General features: G+C 35.8%; 1 protein-coding gene across 1 annotated transcript; it reads left to right on the top strand.

The window, feature by feature from the left end:
- The first annotated feature begins 796 nt into the window (after positions 1-796).
- LOC123542603 (fibrinogen-like protein 1) lies at positions 797-20,279 on the top strand. Its single transcript, XM_045328528.2, has 7 exons — positions 797-1,092; positions 9,625-9,925; positions 10,920-10,988; positions 13,679-13,834; positions 14,158-14,322; positions 15,181-15,322; positions 20,023-20,279. Exons 1-7 carry the CDS (start codon positions 871-873, stop codon positions 20,213-20,215), a joined length of 1,248 nt encoding a protein of 415 aa, XP_045184463.2. The 5' UTR covers positions 797-870; the 3' UTR covers positions 20,216-20,279.
- Positions 20,280-20,455: the final 176 nt, after the last annotated feature.

Genomic DNA, 20,455 nt, shown 5'->3' with positions numbered 1-20,455 from the left:
TGTCATTTTGATTGAGGGGATAACACATGATTTTTTGTGATATAGCACCTTAAGTATACAGAAAAGACATGAGCTGTTGGTACCCAAGTCCGGCAGGGCGATGGTACCGATGTATCCCGAGGGGTTCTGCAAATGCTTCAACACGAAACAAACGTGCTTTATTTTTATTCAAGCACAAACCTTACAGGAGACTTAATGTGTCCATGGTTTAATGTAAAATGAAGAAACTGTCTCTTTTTATACACAGAAAGTAGCTCCAATGGTTGTAGCACTGGAAATGTGTTCTATCAAGGTAGTTCTGCACGTTTGATATACCGGAAGTGATGGCGTAACGTTATTTATCCGGAAAACGTAGAATAAAGCCTTGATTCGGCGTACGGAAATGAAACTTATTTAAAGAATTAATGACAACTTGTGAGTAAGTTTATTAAAATGGCACTGTCACTATATTTCTTAAGTTAAAATTAGGATATTAAAACTTATGACATGTTAAATAATTCAAAATAATGTCTTACTGGCGTGAAATATTCGGTTCACTTTAATCATGGTCAGATATCTGCAAAATAAGCACACGAATCTACACATTTTATTTCACCACATTATAGTCAATATGTTTATCTACAACTGTGAGAAGTTTACCATTTTAGAATAAATTCTATTCGCGAATTTGTTTTGAATGTGGGAGCAAGTTGCTTGTGCATTAACAACTTGTTGTTGTCCTTCTAGTTTCACCACATGACGAACTAAATACTAATTAATAGGTCACTCCCATGCCATTTTATTTGAAGATAACCTAGTTCTAATTTTTCATTGATAATAAACACAGTTTATTAGTGTAGACACATAATTTAGATTTAGTATTTGAAAACAATGCCGTTTAATATATATTTAATACTGATATTATTCGAATGCGTTGGCGGTCAGCAACATGTATGGACAGATCAACACGTGCTATCCGCGCTCGGAAACCATGGCGACAGAATCACTGACCTCGAGAAACTTGTGCAGACGCTTGTATCCAGTCAAAAAAACCTCCAACAAGAGGTTGTGGAACTGAAAGCAAGTAATGCTGAACTTTTACTTCGTATAAAGGTAATGCACTTGTAAATTTTCATTTTCATCCAGATGTTCTTGGAAATAGTAAATTATCGTATTTAAGAGAGCTAGTACAAGCGAAATCGTTCGATAAATAGAGGCTATTACATGAATGCCTTTTCATATTGATTTTTTAAACGAGTTGAATAAAATACGAGGCTCTGCCGAGCATTTTATCAGTTTTATTCAGCGAGTTTAATCAGTTAGATGTAGAAAGTCACAAATGTAATACTATTTTTATCACATGTTAGCTTTTTCTGCTTAAACATAGATTTAAAAAATCTGCTTTCTGTAACTATTCTAAACAAGTCAATTTGACCAACGTCTCCTACGAGTTAAAACGACGTCGACGTCAAACCTTTATTACATTAGTGTATTTTCTTGCCTACCTAGCGGGGAAAGTATATATATATTTGTCCGAGCACCCGCTAGGGATAGATAATCCTGTCTTTTCCTAGGGAAAAATCGTGTCTAAAAATAACGTGCACTTAAGAGACGTCACATAGTACTGGCACTATTATGACGTCATAAACTATATAAAAAAGCCAGAAAATATGTAATAGTTATAGTATGTGTGAGAGTGTGTTACCAGGATATATCAGAGCTAGGGGTACATCGAGGGTATTTTTCTCTGCACATATCGTCGAGGCCGGTAGGCCGAGACAGATATGTGAAGAGAAAAATAACGAGATGTACCCCTAGCTCTGATATATCCTGGTAACACACGAGCACTACATATTATAACTGTTTTATCGCATAGTTTATCATTAAAATTTATATATCATTTTCATTTAAATTTGTTTATTATTATTTTTACTATTTTGATTCCCTTTCTGCGCCTCGCTGACTGAAACACTAAAACTTCTGTTTTAGAAAATGTGTTCCCCAGATAAAAGTACCCAACAAATTTCTGCATTGGTTTTAAATCTTTGCATTTCATTGGCCAAACATATTGTAAAACTTGTTGTTTTGTTTGTAAAAAAAATCAAATAAAAAGAAACATTTGAGAAATCTCAGAATTTCATATATTTCATGTATTTCTGAATTTGGCAATAACTATCAATTTTTTGAAATATTCTAGTTTATTTATTCTTTTACTTTATAAATGTAGGTGTTTGTGACAATTCTTTCTCTGTGAACTGTAAATTGGAGCTAAAATCATCTTTTCTTTGAAAGGAAAAAATTATACTCCCTTGATAGGACCTCAATAGAGAAAAAGTGTTCCGATATATATCGGAACAGTTTTACTGTGCTGATATATATTGGAACACTTTTTTCTTATGAAACTCAATAGAGATTTCCGTGTTGATATATATCGCAACAGTTTTGTAAGATATCAGCACAGTTTTGTAGTAATAATGTGTGTTACTATGTATAACATGCTGCAAAGATCAAAGGAAAATTGCCGCACTATGCGATAACAAGTTCTATTTGTCTCCACGATCTATTTTGAACGTGATAGGCAAGAAAAATTATCTAACATGTATGCCTGTAAGACGGCTGTTTGACCAACGCTCGGGGCAGCTTGGATAAAAAAACCTCGCTAACGCTCGGTTTTCCATTCCACACTGTCCCTCGGGTAGGGGAAACCCCCATCTTACACAGACGGGTATGATCATTTTTATGTAGACCTAATTGTTTTATTTTATTCCCGCGACATCAGACATGTGATAAATTGATGTAACTCATTGCAGACTTGGAGCGGTCTTCTGCGCATGCCCGAAAGTGATTATCAGTTGTAGCGCACGGCAAAATATGCATATTTTTGCATGTCCGCATGCATTTAGTGTACAATATGCATAAAATACTGACTAAAGGTTATGGTTAGTATCACCATGGTTACAAAATATATATATTTAAGATATTTTCGTTCAAATTTAGTTAATCCGGTATGTTCCGGAGACTGTAATTTATACCGGCGCTCCAAGTCTGCATTGAGTCACAGTCGTGATATTACATTGTAATTAGGTGTCACCTATTACCTTGATAATGCCATTGTCACGCTCGTTTATAGTAAAAAGTTCGTTATCGTCTAATTATAGTATGTATGTGAGAGATAAACACCATTTCTTGTAGTTTCAGTAAAGAATTTATTGCATTTGCCAGAAGTTCGAATAATATCACTTCAATAAATTAAGGACTACACTAATATAATGTTGTTGTTTTTATAACACAAATGGTAGTCCTCGGCTTTTTGATGAAATATAGTACAAAAAAGGTAACGATTGAAGACTAGTTAGTGAGAAAAATGTAGTATAATATACACAATATCCTGAGAATACAAATTCGTTCCTGACGTACTTGCTCAAGCTGTTTAAAGAGTTTTCTTGCTTTGTTAATCAAAACCACTCCTTTACTGAAGCTGAAAGTATTTTATTAAATTAAACACCTGTTTTATAAAACTATATATTTAATGGAGCTGTAACATAAACATGCCACTACGATACATCAGGGTAATCGTAAAATACAATAAAATATACATATAACGTAAAAAGAGTAAATGAGCCGCGCTATGAGAAAACCAAAATGTTATGTTTGCGACCAGCATGGATCCAGACCAGCATGAGTATTCGCGCAGTCTGGTCAGGATTCATGCTGTTCGTGGCCTATTGCAGTTAGATAAAACATTAGCGAATAGAATGGATCCTGGCCAGACTGGTCTGGATCCATGCTGGTCGCAAATACACTATGTTGGTTTTCTCATGGCGCAGTTCAATTAACATCTAAGGAAAAGATAAAAAATATTATAACTGACAAAGCTCTGCAAATGTCGTCATGGGACGAGACTTTGGGATCTGTGGTCAAACAATAGTTGGCTGCAGACCCAATTGCGTCCACATACAATATTACAATAGCTGAAAGTTCGACACAGAATTGATATATGGACGAATAGACATATTCTCTAAACTTCAAAAACGTACTGCTAGGATAATCCTTAAAGCTGACATTATTATGACTCCCTCGGCGTCGAAGTTCAGGGACCTGGGGTGGTCGAGTTGAGTACCAATCACACATGTCTACTAACTTACAAATCACTGAATAATAGACACTACAATACATTAATTGAGTCCTATCCTACAAATAAAGGCTAAGATCGGTCACCAATAAACATCTCATGATTCCTAGAACAAAAACATCATACGACAGGTCATTCTCAGTTGGTGATCATAAGATGTGGAATTAATTTCTCTGCGAAATCAGAAATCTCGATATCCTAGTCAATTTAAAGAGCATCTTAAACTGTATCTTTTAAATTAACCTATGTAAGCAATCCCTCTTTCATTCTATTGATCTACTTTAGTTTCCTAACCAAACCTAATATACACTTTTTTATATTTGCTGGTGCATGCTCCATGCGTATTGTAACCTCATGAGGTAGTGTGTAATATTTTGCTAGAAAGTCAGTGATGGTACCATATACAGGCGATTTGAACCTCTATATGTTGCCCGTCTGGGCTTACTATGTTAAACTTTAAGCACTGGTATCCGGCAATAATGGTAAGATAGCCTCGAAGGGAAAGGGTGCTGTTATGGCTGTTCGTTTCTTTATTTCTTGTGTTGGTCTTTCTTTTTTCTCTGAGCACCATCATCCACAATATCAGTCATTGCTGTATACTGATCATTCTTCTCAGACATTGTAAGTATCATGGAAAGTCACTCTTACCTACATTTATAAAGATATAGTCATTATTTTCTACACATTCTATTTTGATCGTTTCTCAATCATTGTACTTAGTGGCATTGTATTAGTTTCATTCTCTTCTTACCTAATTTGCTTTAATTCATATGACAATTCTGTCACAACATTATTATTCTTCCTTTCTTGTTTTTTTTTTATTATTCTTTTTTTTCTTTATTTTTGTTGTCTCTATGTCAAAATGTAATAGTCTTGCAACGTCATACTTTAGTACATGGTGTGTTTTTATGTTTTCTTCAGTCTATTTCTGTTGTTACTTGCGTTTAGCTTCATGCAGACATAGCAGTATTCTTTTTAAAATATAATCCAACGCTCTCCTGTACTTGTCTTACATAACAGTTTTTCGGATTACAAAAGAAAACATTTATTGTTTAACCACTTGTACGTATTTTTATCTCCTGATAATGCCTAGATTTTAAACTGCATTATTTGTTCTTATCGCATAGTGCGGCAATTTTCCTTTGATCTTTGCAGCATGTTATACATAGTAACAAACATTATTACTACAAAACTGTGCTGATATCTTACAAAACTGTTGCGATATATATCAACACGGAAATCTCTATGGAGTTTCATAAGAAAAAAAGTGTTCCGATATATATCAGCACAGTAAAACTGTTCCGATATATATCGGAACACTTTTTCTCTATTGAGGTCCTATCAAGGGAGTATAATTTTTTCCTTTCAAAGAAAAGATGATTTAGCTCCAATTTACAGTTCACAGAGAAAGAATTGTCACAAACACCTACATTTATAAAGTAAAAGAATAAATAAACTAGAATATTTCAAAAAATTGATAGTTATTGCCAAATTCAAAAATACATGAAATATATGAAATTCTGAGATTTCTCAAATGTTTCTTTTTCTTTGATTTTTTTACAAACAAAACAACAAGTTTTACAATATGTCTGGCCAATGAAATGCAAAGATTTAAAACCAGTGCAGAAATTTGTTGGGTACTTTTATCTGGGGAACACATTTTCTAAAACAGAAGTTTTAGTGTTTCAGTCAGCGAGGCGCAGAAAGGGAATCAAAATAGTAAAAATAATAATAAACAAATTTAAATGAAAATAATATATAAATTTTAATGATAAACTATGCGATAAAACAGTTATAATATGTAGTGCTCGTGTGTTACCAGGATATATCAGAGCTAGGGGTACATCTCGTTATTTTTCTCTTCACATATCTGTCTCGGCCTACCGGCCTCGACGATATGTGGAGAGAAAAATACCCTCGATGTACCCCTAGCTCTGATATATCCTGGTAACACACTCTCACACATACTATAACTATTACATAACACGTTATTGGCTTGGATCTACCTCTATATTGTTTTCGGTTATTTTAGTCATGCCGGTGGGATGCAGAACAAATCAAGCGGCAGGATGTAAGTCTGAGTCCATCGATTGGTCAAACCTATATGCTTCGGTCCTATGGGCGTTTGCGTTTTATGACAGTCTATTATTGATTCGAGGGTGTTTCACGAACAATAATATGATAACAAAATGTAAATCAATTACATATACTAAGATTATATTGAAAATGAGGATCGTTTCATTTCTGACTTTATATATTTCAGGTAGTTTACTTAGTTACTATTGTAAAGAAATACTCTTGTAAAGAATTTATGGACATTAATACCTTTCATAGTAATCACACCACAGAAATGATGTAATCTGCCAAATGGGAAATTTGCCGCCGATTTCTATGCTTTCGTTGTGACCGAATCAATTAGTGTTTAAAGGGTATTTTTAACGAACAAAACATACAACTTATACAGAGTGGTGTATTTCAAATTATTGAGCACTGGTTATTTATTTTGTTGGTATTTTATAAAAAATATTACATCTATCAGCATGCTACTACACCTAAACTACCCACGCAATTCCTTTTTAACAGGAAACTTTATTTTAACTTATGTCTTCTCTTTACTGTCTATGTTACATACCTAGGCAGGATTTTTTACATTATTATGTTAGACTGGCTATAGCCAAATATTTTATCCTGTTTAGATAAATTAGAATGTTATTTAAACTTTTCTATTTCGCACACAAAATATATTGAAAGCTAAACCCGGAAGCTTTTGTCTGTGTACTACAGACTTCCTCAACAAAAGAATCTTCTATTGTGGACTCATTATTCAGTCCTACGACTTACTACCATATCTATGATTTTTACCACTTTTCTTGGACTTAATTAATACCTAGGTGATTATTGCCTGTGAAACCTGAAATCAGTTTTCACTACAGGGAACCACGAGGATCCACTGACTATCATTACCAGATGTTATCTCGGGGCAATTACCAATCGTACAAGATAAGATCAAGTAACATTTTATTGTGTAATTTCATATATACATACAACTGGAAATTAGTCTACTTTCACTCAGTATATATATTAATATAAACAGGTATTTTCACTTTGTCAGTAACTGTCCGATACTATACATTTTTTTATTCAATAATTGTCCGATTTATGTATACAATCACTTATAAAGATCAATTAATGTATCATGTATCAAGACTTTTAATCAAGTAAATGATTTTAAATCACTGTCCAATATGTTCTGTTTTTGACATTTTCTGTTGCCATTCATTGAAACAGCATTGGCAAACACATTGTGTTCAAGTTTGGTGAAGATCGGATAAGGAATGTTCGACTTAGAATGCGGACAAAATTTGTGACAGACGGACGGACACACAGACAGACAGGAATAAATCAATATGTTGGTGAGGGAGGCATAATAATTCATCATTATGTTCAGTGGGTTTAGAGCGCCACATACACACTCTCACTCGTATACGGACACGAAATGTGTTTGTTATTAATAAGTCGTTTATTAAATGTTGAATAACCCCGCACCCCCACCTCCCACCCCACAAACTACAGACAGTCTCACTTTAATCTAGTGTTGTCCCCAGGTGCACAAAATTGAAGGGCCATAATTCTGAAATTACTTAATTTTTGCTTAACTTATATTTCACAAAATCTTTATTTTCGCTTTTATTAATTCATTGTTATTTTTTATTGAAAATGCATTATAGACCCATAAACATACTTTTAATGCAACATTTGAAACACTAATGAAAAGTGTCATTAACATGCCTGGATCCTGCCAATATTCTCAGAGGGGGTCCGACCGACCCCTCACTACGACAAACGTGTCTATACACTAAACAAACTGATTTTTTGTGGATGCTAGCCGTTTGCAAATACAAGGTTGCCATTTTTTTTGTTGAACGGGCTGAAGTAGAAAATTAGCCGACCAGCTAGGAGAGTCCGGGGCATGCCCACCCCTGGAAAAAATTTGAAATTCACCGCTTCATTTCCTGCATTCTGGGGCATTTTAGGAGCATTTAAGAACACCTTTTCAACTGCAATTTTATATACAATATACCCCTTATTTTCACGTTTTTATGAGCTCACCTGTAAAATTTAAGAAAATAATAAAGGTTTGTTTTCTAAGAGGTAAAATTCTTTATTTCTTTGAGATAATTAACATGAATATGAATTACGTCGAGGTCATATGTACCAGCAGCAACATACACTTTGAATGCGGTCCAAATGTTGCCTTTTTCGAAAAACCATTTTCTTTCCTTCTTCTCTCTTTCTTTTAGCTCGACTATTTGAAGAATAGTCTAGCTATTCTACTCACCTTCGCGTCGGCGTCACACCTTGGTTAAAGTTTTGCATGCAAGTACATACAGATATCATTTAAAGGCATATAGCTTTGAAACTTATTTTTTCTTTTTTTTTAGGTCAATTACCAACCTCACCGGGTCAAGTTCCATAACTCTGACATGTATTTTGAGCAAATATGCCCCCTTTTGGACTTAGAAAATCCTCCAAACTAATGAGATACTGAACTGAAACTTCACATGTGTCTTCGGGGAAATGAAACTAGTTGATAGTACCAAGACCCATAACTCTGAACTTCATTTTGGCCAAATTATGCCCCCTTTTTTTCTTAGAAAATCATGGTTAAAATTTTGCGTGCAAGTACATACAGCTATTACTAAAAGGCATATAGATTTGAAACTTATTTTTCCTTTTTTTAGATCAATAACCAACCTCACTGGGCCAATTCCCATAACTCTGACATGTGTTTAGGGCAAATTATTCCCCCTTTTGGACTTAGAAAATCCTGGTTAAGTTTTACATGCAAATTGCTACATGTATCTCCAAAACTAATGCAGATATTAAATTGAAACTTCACATGTGATTTTTGGGTTATAAAACTAGTTGGTAACATCAAGTCCCATAACTCTGCATCTGCGTTTTGGCCATATTATGCCCCCTTTGGACTTAGAAAATCCTCAAAATGTCTAATTTTGATTTCATATAATTATTCTTTTTAACATATCATCTGGGTTCATCACAAAATAAATCTATTTTATTTATTATTTCCTGATCCTTATCTCAGTGTGCACATGATACAGCACCCCAGAAACAGCACTGCTGACCCAGCATGATAATTTGATTTTTATTACTGGTAGTCAATCAACCTAATTAGTGGTACTGATAACTAGAACATCAGGATGATGCTGGATTTGTCTGTAAGTCGTAGGACTGTATTCATAACCAATGCACAATAATCTCTAAAATAGAGTATTTTTAAAACATCGGAGGATTATGATGCCTTATACTCAAATGTGTATCATTCTACAAACTCAGACCTACAATACCAAAATTTCTGTCATTAGAAGACTTGTTTCAATCAAATGGAACAGTACAGTCCAAATCTGATGATTTTGATACAAATTAAGGAAATCATTTGATTTTGTATTTATGACACCTTTTGGTAGTAAATGATTTGCTCCTTTTTTCAGAACATAACTGACAACTGCCTAAATTTTATGAAATGTTCACACACCGACCACACAACACCAACGATCACAACCTATAATGCATCCTTGCAATCTAGTACAACAACAACAAGTCCATCATACATAGTACATGTCACGGGAAACTCTCATATGACTCTAACAACAACGGTAACTGCTAAAACAACAGTGGCAGGTGCTAGTAATACTACAACAACAACATTGTCTCCGACATCCACATTATCAACTTCTACAACCACATTGTCGTCGACTTCCACATTATCACCTTCTACAACAATACAAAATTGTGAGTTCATTTCAGCAAATATATCTGTGATTACTATTTGTAGTATAATGTTTGTTTTATTCTCTTTAATACATTATTTCTATAGATATTTTTGATCCTAATTAAATGTGTAAATAGATATAAAGATCAAAAAGGTATAGCCATGTTCTTCGACAATTCCCTCCATGATTATATGAGCCGCGCCATGAGAAAACCAACATAGCGCAGTCTGGTCAGTATCCATGCTGTTCGCTTTCAAAGTTTATTGCAATTAGAGAAACTGTTAGCGAACAGCATTGATCCTGACCAGACTGCGCAGATGCGCAGGCTGGTCTGGATCCATGCTGGTCGCAAAACCACTATGTTGGTTTTTTAATGTCGCGGCTCATATATAAACCACACAGATTAATCATGTAAGTAAACCTTATGAACAACAGAGGCATGTTCTCGAGGACTTTGTTGAAAGTAGAGGAAAGCGAAAACACCAAAAAGGACCAAAAGGACCAAAAAGGACCCAGCCATAAAGGACAGTAAGCACATATTACAACTGCAAATAAATTTTCAGTCAAAATGTTTTTTAGACAAATTTAAAATGAAAATCGAGGTGTCCTAGTGTCCAACCGTAAAAAATGAACACCAACATGCGATGTGTACAGTCTAGTCATAACCTCTTTTGATGAAAGTTTTGCAATTTTACAGAATACGTAGGTACTTTGTCAACATCAAAATCATCCATGAAAATTGTAAATACGGCTATTCATTGCCCATAAATGTCATGTCGTGATATATCTTGCCCCAGAAGTGTCTTCATATTACAATTAATATGAATTACGGTCATGAGATTTGGGGACGTATTTAGGTAGGTTGTGATAACGGTAGCCTTGCTGGAAGAGTTTATAGATAATGTTTATATCAAAATATATATTGTATTATGTCCGTATATCCCGAAACATTGAAAAACTCATTTGAATTAATTAGTGTCGTGTATAATATTTTGTTTGTCATTGCTTTTTAGCATTCGATACCTGCCATGAAGCTATCTCCAATACAAGAAAACAGAATGGAACCTTTAACATCAGAATTGGTACGTTTTGTTTCGTAATCTTTGCTGAACACGTGGTATATCGCACTTTTAATGTCATGTTTGTAAAAATGATTTTACGCTTTAAACAGACGAATCACTCATGTGCTTTGTAGTGGACAATGATCATTATTTAATTTGAAGTTAACATAACAAAATAGGGTAAACTTTATTTTAAAGAATTTGGTATAAACAATATTTTATTAATCACAATTCATTTACAACATGTACATATATCAATAAGGCATACAGGACTGAGTAGGAAGCTGAAAGCTTAGTTGGAACATCTTTTCTTAGTTTGCTGTTCTTTACAATGAAAGTTGCATTGAAGTGATAGGCGTGTGGCTTATCTTTTAAATTTATTGATAAAATATTTTACAAGAGAAGATTTTAAGATATCATCAGAAGCTTACTTTATAGAGACGAAGTATTACAATGTCTTCGTTTAAAATTACACTGTTTTGCTCATTCAGGTTAAGGAAATTATACAAAAATACTAATGAAAAATGGCTCGTGCAATTTGAGAAATTAATTGTATCTTTACCTGACCTACTTTGGTCCAGAAAGTAACTAGTACATTCATAATCTTAGTAAAAAGAAATACATTCAAATTTGTTTTATATATAGAAAATATTAACAAATCGCAGTATAAGGTTCATGTAAACCAGAACATATGTCGCATTTCCTTTTTTGTGGATACTGCTTTGCATAATGAAATCAGTTGATTAATGGTCGAGTATAAACTATGTTAGAATATACTGAACCCTCTATATTTGTTATAAGTTTGACTATCTTATTTTCGCACTTATCTGATTATAAGTGATATATGGCAGTAAGGCAGCGTCCTAGTACTAGTAGAGAGATTTAGATTTGTCTTACGTGCGACTTCGCATCTCCTACGTAGGACTTAGCATCTCCTACCTAGGACTTAGCATCTCCTACGTAGGGCTCAGCTAGGACTTAGCATTCCTACATAGGACTTAGGATCTTCTACGAAGGACTTAGCATTCCTACGTAGGGCATAGCTAGGACTTAGCATTCCTACGTAGCATCTCCTACGTAGGGCTTAGCTAGGACTTAGCATTCCTATGTAGGACTTAGCATCTTCTACGTCGGACTTAGCATTTCCTACGTAGGGCTTAGCATCTCCTACTACGTAGAGATTAGCATTTCCTACGTAGGGCTTAGCATCTCCTACTACGTAGAGATTAGCATTTCCTACGTAGGGCTTAGCATCTCCTACGTAGGACTTAGCAGGAGATACTTACTCATATGTAGGAGATACTTACTCCTACGTAAGAAATACTAAGTCCTACGGTTTACGTTGGAGATACTAAGTCCTTAGTATGATATACTAAGTCCTATGAAAGAGATACCAAGTCCAATGTTCTACCTAGGAGATGTTAGCTCTAACGTGAGGGATACTAAGTCCTAAGTAGGAGATACTTATACCTACGTAAGAGATACTTACTCCTACGTAAGAAATAGTAAGTCCTACGTGAGGTATACTTCTAACGTGAGGGATACTAAGTCCTTAGTAGGAGATACTTATACCTACGTAAGAGATACTTACTCCTACGTAAGAAATACTAAGTCCTACGTGAGATATACTTAGTCCTACGTAGGAGATACTAAGTCCTAAGTAGCAGATGCTAAGTCCTACATAGGGGATACTAACTCCTAAGAAAGAGATACTAAGTCCTACGTAGAAGATAATAAGTCATACGTAGGTGATACTAACTCCTACATATGAGATATTAAGTCCTACAAAGGAGATACTAAGTCGTACGTAGGTGATACTATGTCCTACCCTGGAGAAACTAAGTCCTACGTAGCAGATATTAAGTACTACGTAGGACTTAGTATCTCCTACGTAGGACTTAGTATCTCCTAAGTAGGAGTTGGTATCTCCTACGTAGGACATAGTTTCTACTACGTACGACATACTATCTCCTATGTAGTATTAAGTATCTCCTACGTAAGGATTAAGTATTTCCTACGTAGAACTAAGTATCTCTTAGGAGTTAGTATTTCCTAAATAGGACTTAGTATCTCCTAAGTAGGACTTGTTATCTCCTACGTAGGGCTTAGTATCTCATATGTAGGAGTTAGTATTTCCTAAGTAGGACTTAGTATCTCCTACGTATGACTTAGATTCTCCTACATATTATCTACTTCTAAGAACTTAGTATATCTTTCGTATCTCCTACGTAGGATTCAGTATATCCTACTGTAATGTAGACTTAGTATCTCCTACGTATGACTTAGTATTTCCTATTAAGGACTTAGTATCTCTTTCGTAGGACTAAGTATCTCCTACGCAGTAGCTAGTATCTCCTACGTAGGACTTAGTACCACCTACGTAGGACTAGTATTTCCTTAGTAGGACTTCTTATCTCATACGTGGGACTTAGTATCTCCTATTTAGGACTTCTTATCTCCTACGTAGGACATACTATCTCTAAGACAAATTTAAGTTTCTCTGCTGGCACCACCATGACGCTGCCACAGTGAATTCATGTTTATTTTCTCTATAAATGTTATAGGGCCATTTTGGTCTTAACAGTTTACGGTGGTGTTATGAACGAAGATTTCTGACCCCTGACTCCGTTTACTGTTCAATATCTTTACAAATTGCTTGATATGAAATAAATGTCACTGTTAATATATAAAATCTAAGAACTGAATTTAAGGGCCAGCAGGGACCGTTGCATCGGTCTTCTGTGAGCTGGTGAATGGAGACTCGTGGTTGGTTATACAACGGCGTCAGGACGGGGCTGTGAACTTTAACAGAAATTGGCAGGAATATAAGGATGGTTTTGGTGACTTAAATGGTGATTTCTGGCTAGGTAAAAGAACACAGTACATTTTCTCTTTGAATGTTGAAAATTATATGATAACAGGGATTGAGATATCAAAGGTGTCTTACCTTTCGCTTGTACAACGCGTAACATGAAAAGAAAAAAGACAAAAAAAACTTGTGTAGTTAGCCTTTTTGTTTAACTTTGCAACGTTTTTGACATTGACCTATAAACCTTCTTTACATTGTACTACTATAGTAATAATTTGAAACAAAAACATGCCAACAAATTTAAACCAAAAAGGTAATAGGGACAAAATATAAAGTTAAGTCAATATTTTGTGATCAAGTCGCATCCATCAATTACTACAGGAAACGAGATAATTCACCAAATAACTTCCAGTATGGTGTACACATTACGTATCGACATGGGCGACTGGGGTGGCAACTACAAGTACGCAGAGTATGAACACTTTGATGTTGGCAGTGAGGGATCACTTTATAAACTTAGTGTAGGATCATACAAAGGAACGGCGGGTAAATGACTAGATTTTAGAGATAAAATGACCCTGTAATTACAATTGTGGCATTTTTCGTTTGATTATGCATTTTCCGTTTTTGGCATACTATTATGAAAAATAGTATCCTGTTATGGCACCGCTTACGGAGAATGCCAAAACCGGTTACAGAAATTGCTGATTATCAATACAGATCCAGTACCTTTACTGGAAATTAATGTATTGCATATCTGTATGTGGAATGTTCTTAGTAGCATTCATAGAATTTGCCGTGTGAGCTCTGCAATAACACAACTCTGCCTACTGAAATATGGCAATTTTCTGCCTGCAGACAGAACGTAAGGGAAAAGTAATACAAAAATCAAATTACTCAAATTGTCAGGCCCACATTGTCCTCGTTTAAGTGACTTTGATAGTTGCACCTACTTGTTAATAGAATATAACAGATTCGTATTTATGCAGTTTGCGGAAACTGTCTTAAAATAATGAGACTAATTTCTTACCCTGGCCAATTCATATATGAGTCGTGTCATGGGAAAACCAACATAGTGGCTTTGCGACCAGCACGCATCCGCGCAGTCTGGTCAGGATCCATGCTGTTTGCTTTCAAAGCCTATTGTAATCAGAGAAACTGTTAGTGAACAGCATGCATCCTGAGCAGACTGCGCGGATGCGCAGACTGGTGTGGGTCCATGCTGGTCGCAAAGCCACTATGTTGGTTTTCTCATGGCGCGGCTAATCTATTTACCAAAATGTTATTTAAATATAAATGAATATTTGCATCTACTACTTAGTGTAGTAACAAAAATATAATTATTTATTAAAGCATGATTCGGGAAAGGGAGTTAATTCCGCTTATATTCATTCTTCTTTTCAGGAGATTCATTTCACTACCACGATTCCCAAATGTTGAGACACAACTCAATGCCTTTCTCCACACCTGACCGTGACCATGATCATTCCTTCATGAACTGTGCGGAGAAGCTGAAATCCGGGTGGTGGTTTAATTCTTGTTACAGGTAAAATACATATTTTATTTTTTACAGTCTAGTGCGAGAGAGTGCATATGCGGGAAACGGGATCTGTCTGAGTCTTTTGCGTCATCCGTTGCAAAACTCGTGCATAATTTTTATACAAAGCTTATAACCTATAAATATGAATTTACAGTTATGTAAGACCTTCTATATATAAAGATTCAGATATATAATTATACATAGTTAAATCAACGTTGGAAATAAATGGATGGCCGATGCGCCATGCGCCATGATAATTGCCCAATGCCAAAATACTGTTTGCCAAATGCTGAATGTCAAATCAAATGATAAATGCTAACTGTTGATTGAGAAATTCGAAGCAATAAATCCCATATGCTATTTGCTAATAACTTATTAATAAAACAGTTGAATGCATCCTTTAAACAGTCATTTGCCTTTATATTTATCTTTTTCTCTATAAAAACGTTTTCTTTTCTAATCATTTTGTAAGTTAAGAGTTCTCCCTACTGAGCTAAGCGGTCTGGCAATATAAGAATGCACCCTTTAGATAGTGATTAGCCTTTATAAAGGTTTGGGAGTTTATCATCAAAACACAGAAATATTTGATAAACGAACAATGTCTTTACCAATATTTTGCCTGACGATTACATGTTCTGCCGTACTGTCCCGTACAACGGATACTTAAAATATTCTGAAAAAGTTGTCCCCCTTTGAAAATTAATGCCATTTGTAAAGCCATAAAAATAAACAATTGCTGAAAACTGCGTTCCACCTTGTTATATGAAATTTCAACACTTACATTATTGCAAATGCACCAAAACGACCATATGTAACAGTTCTGTGAAAATGGTGAGTTTTTAAAGGCGTTTGACTGTCCGGAACTGTGGCCCCTTTAAGAAGTCCTTTTCCAGAATTCAATGTTTATATCATTATTCTGACACTTGTTTCGTAGAGTAATATACATGTGTTACATGCTGTTTAATTTTTATATGAAACAATCTTTCTTTCTATGATTTGCTGTTGTTTGAATTTTGTTTCTCAAAACGTAAGGCTACGCGTTAAATAGATGTTTCTGTAAAAAAAAAAAAAATATATATATATATATATGTGAGATATTAAAGAAAAAACATCAACGAAATGCCTTTCAAACACACTGGATCCCGGAAGGATACAAGAACATAAAGATAAAATTATAGAGTATGAGAAAAAATATATGTTCAAACAGTGTCAAAAGTTTAATTATAAACCCGAGCGCTTTCGGCTTTTTAAAAAAGCCTTTTTCGAGGGTAGCATAAATCAAAACAACACAGCAACGGCGCAAATACCGCCTGTATAGTTCGATATATAAATGCTCAATGAACATATCGATCAACAGAATGAGTGATAGATAAAAATAGCGGTTTTATAAAAATAGAGCGTTTTTGATTGGTTCCCTGTATTTTTCCTGAGGATTTCGTTCATTGGTTTTGTGTTTAACGCCGTTTTCAACAGAGAAGGTAGCGGAAAAAGAAAATCTATGTTGTGGTCGATGTTAATTAAAAACTATGTCCGATTGCCTAAAGTGATTTAATATCTGCTAAAATGAACTACTAGTATCTGTGTTTTTAATCTTAGTGGGGAAAATAATGCTTCAGCAGGCTAATCTAGTCTCCCTTATTGATGCCTATAGGTTGTAAGGTGTTGAGACGGCGGATCCAGTAGGTTTCTCTTTCCTTTCTTTGCTTATCCGTCCATCTGTCATTGAATTCAATGCAACATAGTAGGATATCCGTAAAGGTGTGACCCTCCATGTTAAAATGTTCAGCTACCGGCGACCGATTGAATTTGCGTGTTTTCCAATCAGATCTGTGGAGATTCATTCGCTTTGCTAGCGTCTGTTTTGTTTCCCCGACATATTTTTTGTTGCACTTCCTGCATGTCATAAGGTATATGGCATTTTCTGTTTTGCAATTAGCCACTCCTTTAACTGCAGATTTGCTTCCATTGGAGGAAAGGAATGTACTGGTGCTTGGCATGGAAGTGCATGTTTGGCATCTTGGGGCACCACAAGGACCTGACTGGCCTGAACTGGTTGTGTCTGTAGCCGATTTGACTTTGGCCCGAACTAGAATGTCTCGCAGACTTTTAAGCCTTCTGTATGCGATGAGGGGTTTCTCAGGGAAAATACGACTGAGCCGCTGTGATGACTCAATTGTAGGCCAGTGTCTGTCTACAATTGCACGTATGTTTGGCAGATTTGGATGGTACGTGACCACAAAAGGTGTGCGTTTGCTTGATTCAGTTGTTTTGTGTTTGTATTGTAGCAGTTCTTCCCTTGAGAATGCAAGTGCTTTTTTGGTAGCAGCGAGAACGCAGTCTGAGGAATAGCCTCTTTTTAGGAGGTGTTTTGATAGCTCCTCTGTTCTTTCTTGATACGTTTCTGTGTCTGAGCATATACGGCGGATTCGCAGTGCCTGACTATAGGGAATGTTTTGGCAACAGTGTTTAGGATGACAGCTTGTGGTGAGAAGATACTGGTGGGTGTCGGTAGGTTTTGAATACAGGTCAACAACAATTTTGTTATCTTTAAGCTTTGATACTGTGTCAAGAAACACGTGTCTTTCATTTGAAACCTCACTGGTGAACTTTATAGATGGGTGAAAGTTGTTTGCATGGTCAAGGAATGTTTGAAGAGATTCTCGGCCATGAGTCCATTGCATATCCACATCGTCTATAAAGCGTAACCATAGATGCGGCTTCAATGTGACCGTCGAGAGTAATTGCCTCTCAAGACGGCCCATGAATATGTTTGCGTATGAAGGTGCCATTTTTGTTCCCATCGCTGTACCTTGAATTTGAAGGTAATGCTTGTCATTGAACACAAAATTGTTGCATTTAAGAACCAACGTGAGCAATTCCACTAGTATTTCAGTAGGAGGGATCTTAACACTTCTGTTGTTCCATACTTCCTTACATGCAGCAATACCGTCCTCATGCGGTATGTTTGTGTACAATGACGTGACATCCATTGAGACCAGTAAAGTGTCGATAGGTACCTGCTGGGAATCAATTTTTCTCAAATAGTCAGTGGTGTCTTGCACGTAGGACGGTAGGCTACTTACATGTGGTCTGAGATGCATATCAATGAATTCTGAGATTCGTTCTGTAGGGTGTCCATTGGCTGAAACGATAGGACGGCCAGGGTTTCCAGCTTTGTGAATTTTTGGAAGAAGATAAAACCTTCCTGCCTTGGGACTCGGAACCGACAAATATTCTAAATTTTCTTCACTAATGAAGCCCCCATCAAACAGTCTGTCGAGTGACTTGGAGACATCCGCAGCAAATTCTTCTGTCGGATCGTGATCAAGTGGTTTGTAGAATCTGGTATCACTAAGTTGGCGATCGGCCTCTGATAAATAGTGCTCTGTGTCCATAATTACTACTGCTGATCCTTTGTCGGCTGGCTTGATAATAATGTCAGTTCTTGTTCGCAGTGACTTGAGAGCCCGTTTTTCAGATTTAGTGAGGTTATCTTGACATTTCGACTTTGGTTCAAATTTTGATATATCAGATTCAACATTTTGTATAAATGTCTCAAGTCCAACAGATTGTCTTGGGGGCTGCCATGTGCTTTTAAGTCTAAATTCCGGATATTTTTCTGCTTCAACATTACTTTCAGATGCTTCAGTTTTGCAGGGTATTTGCTTTACAAATGAAGAAACATCTTGTGTATCGGAGTCAGGCTGTGACAGGGATTGACTGAGATCTGTAGAAGTATTGTCATATTTTGGATCCGGCTTTGTAAAGTGCGATTTTAGCCTAAGTTTTCGGCTGAATGCCATTGTGTCTTTAATAAGATTTCCTCGATCATATTGGGGAGGCGTTGGGCAAAAGTTAAGGCCCTTCGAAAGGAGTGAATACTCGTGTTTGTTCAACGGTTTGCTTGAAAGATTAACTACCACATTGTCTGCCTGTTGGTCTCTAGTTTCCGTGTTGCTTACACGCCGTTTGAAACATCGGTTTTAGACTTAGTATTAGTATCCTCCTCATTTGTTTCTCTGGTAGTATTTGAGATTTCGAGTCCCAAAGCACGTAGCTTTTTTGTTTTGTTGTATGTAAGTTTACTGTAAGATTTGTTTTGCTTTCTTGATCTGTTCTGTATGATAGTGTTGTATGTCTCTATATCAGTGGTATTTTGTAACTTCTGTGAGAAGTCATTGATTTTGGTTTGAATTTGCTTACTCTGCTGTGTCATTTTACTAACTAGTAATGTCATAAGCTCTGCTGAAGCATTATTTAGGATTGCGTTCCATCTTGATTGAAAGATATATATATATATATGAGCATTTTGGAGAAAATACTTCCGGTTTCATGTTTTCTTGGCCGGTAAAGAGAACGAGAGGCCATTATATGTATTTACATAATTAATGGTTAAAATAAGGAGTAAAAGAGACAACCATAGCTCTTTAACTCATAAAGTTAAAAGACTTGACGATTAGCATTTATCATTTGGTAATATGCATTAACTATTCCACATTTAGCATTTGGCATTCAGCATAAAGTACATGACATATTGCAACTGATATGTAGCATTAGGCATTAAGTATTTCGCATTAAGCTTTAAGTAACTGGCATTTAGCATTACTTGTCATTCAGCATTTGCATGCAATTAGCATGGCTCACCGGCCTTCATAAGACATTTACATAGTCTTCACATGCTAAACTGTGTAGCAATTCCTTTTCAGCTCTAACCTGAACGGGAAATTCCTTCCATATCCATACGGCTCACGAATGCTAGGTGAATCATTTGGTGACCCGACTCTCGAGGGGACTGGAATAGAATGGTACCCTTACAGACATAGACAGTATTCCATGAAGAAAGTAGAAATGAAGATCAAACTGGCGAACAGCGGGATGCGGCCGATTGGGCGAAAATAAGATGCAGCTAAATGGATTGAAACTGACAAAATAACTGACGTTCTAATTAAAAGATATACTCATATTTTTCTGTATGCATAGAAGTAATTAAATAATTGTGGTAGAAAGTCAAAATATTCTAGTATTACTGCTTTAAATGCGCTGGTATCGTAAATTTCGGTGTATCTGTACCATTTTAGATGATACCGTGCCCCTCCGTGCATTATTTTCATCATGAGCTGGCACCTGGGTAGAACCACC

Source organism: Mercenaria mercenaria, chromosome 19 (assembly GCF_021730395.1).
Source record: "Mercenaria mercenaria strain notata chromosome 19, MADL_Memer_1, whole genome shotgun sequence".
NCBI classification, from domain to species: Eukaryota; Metazoa; Mollusca; class Bivalvia; order Venerida; family Veneridae; genus Mercenaria; species Mercenaria mercenaria.
The sequence above is the reverse complement of the archived record's forward strand: the minus strand, read 5'-3'. Positions and strand labels throughout refer to the sequence as shown.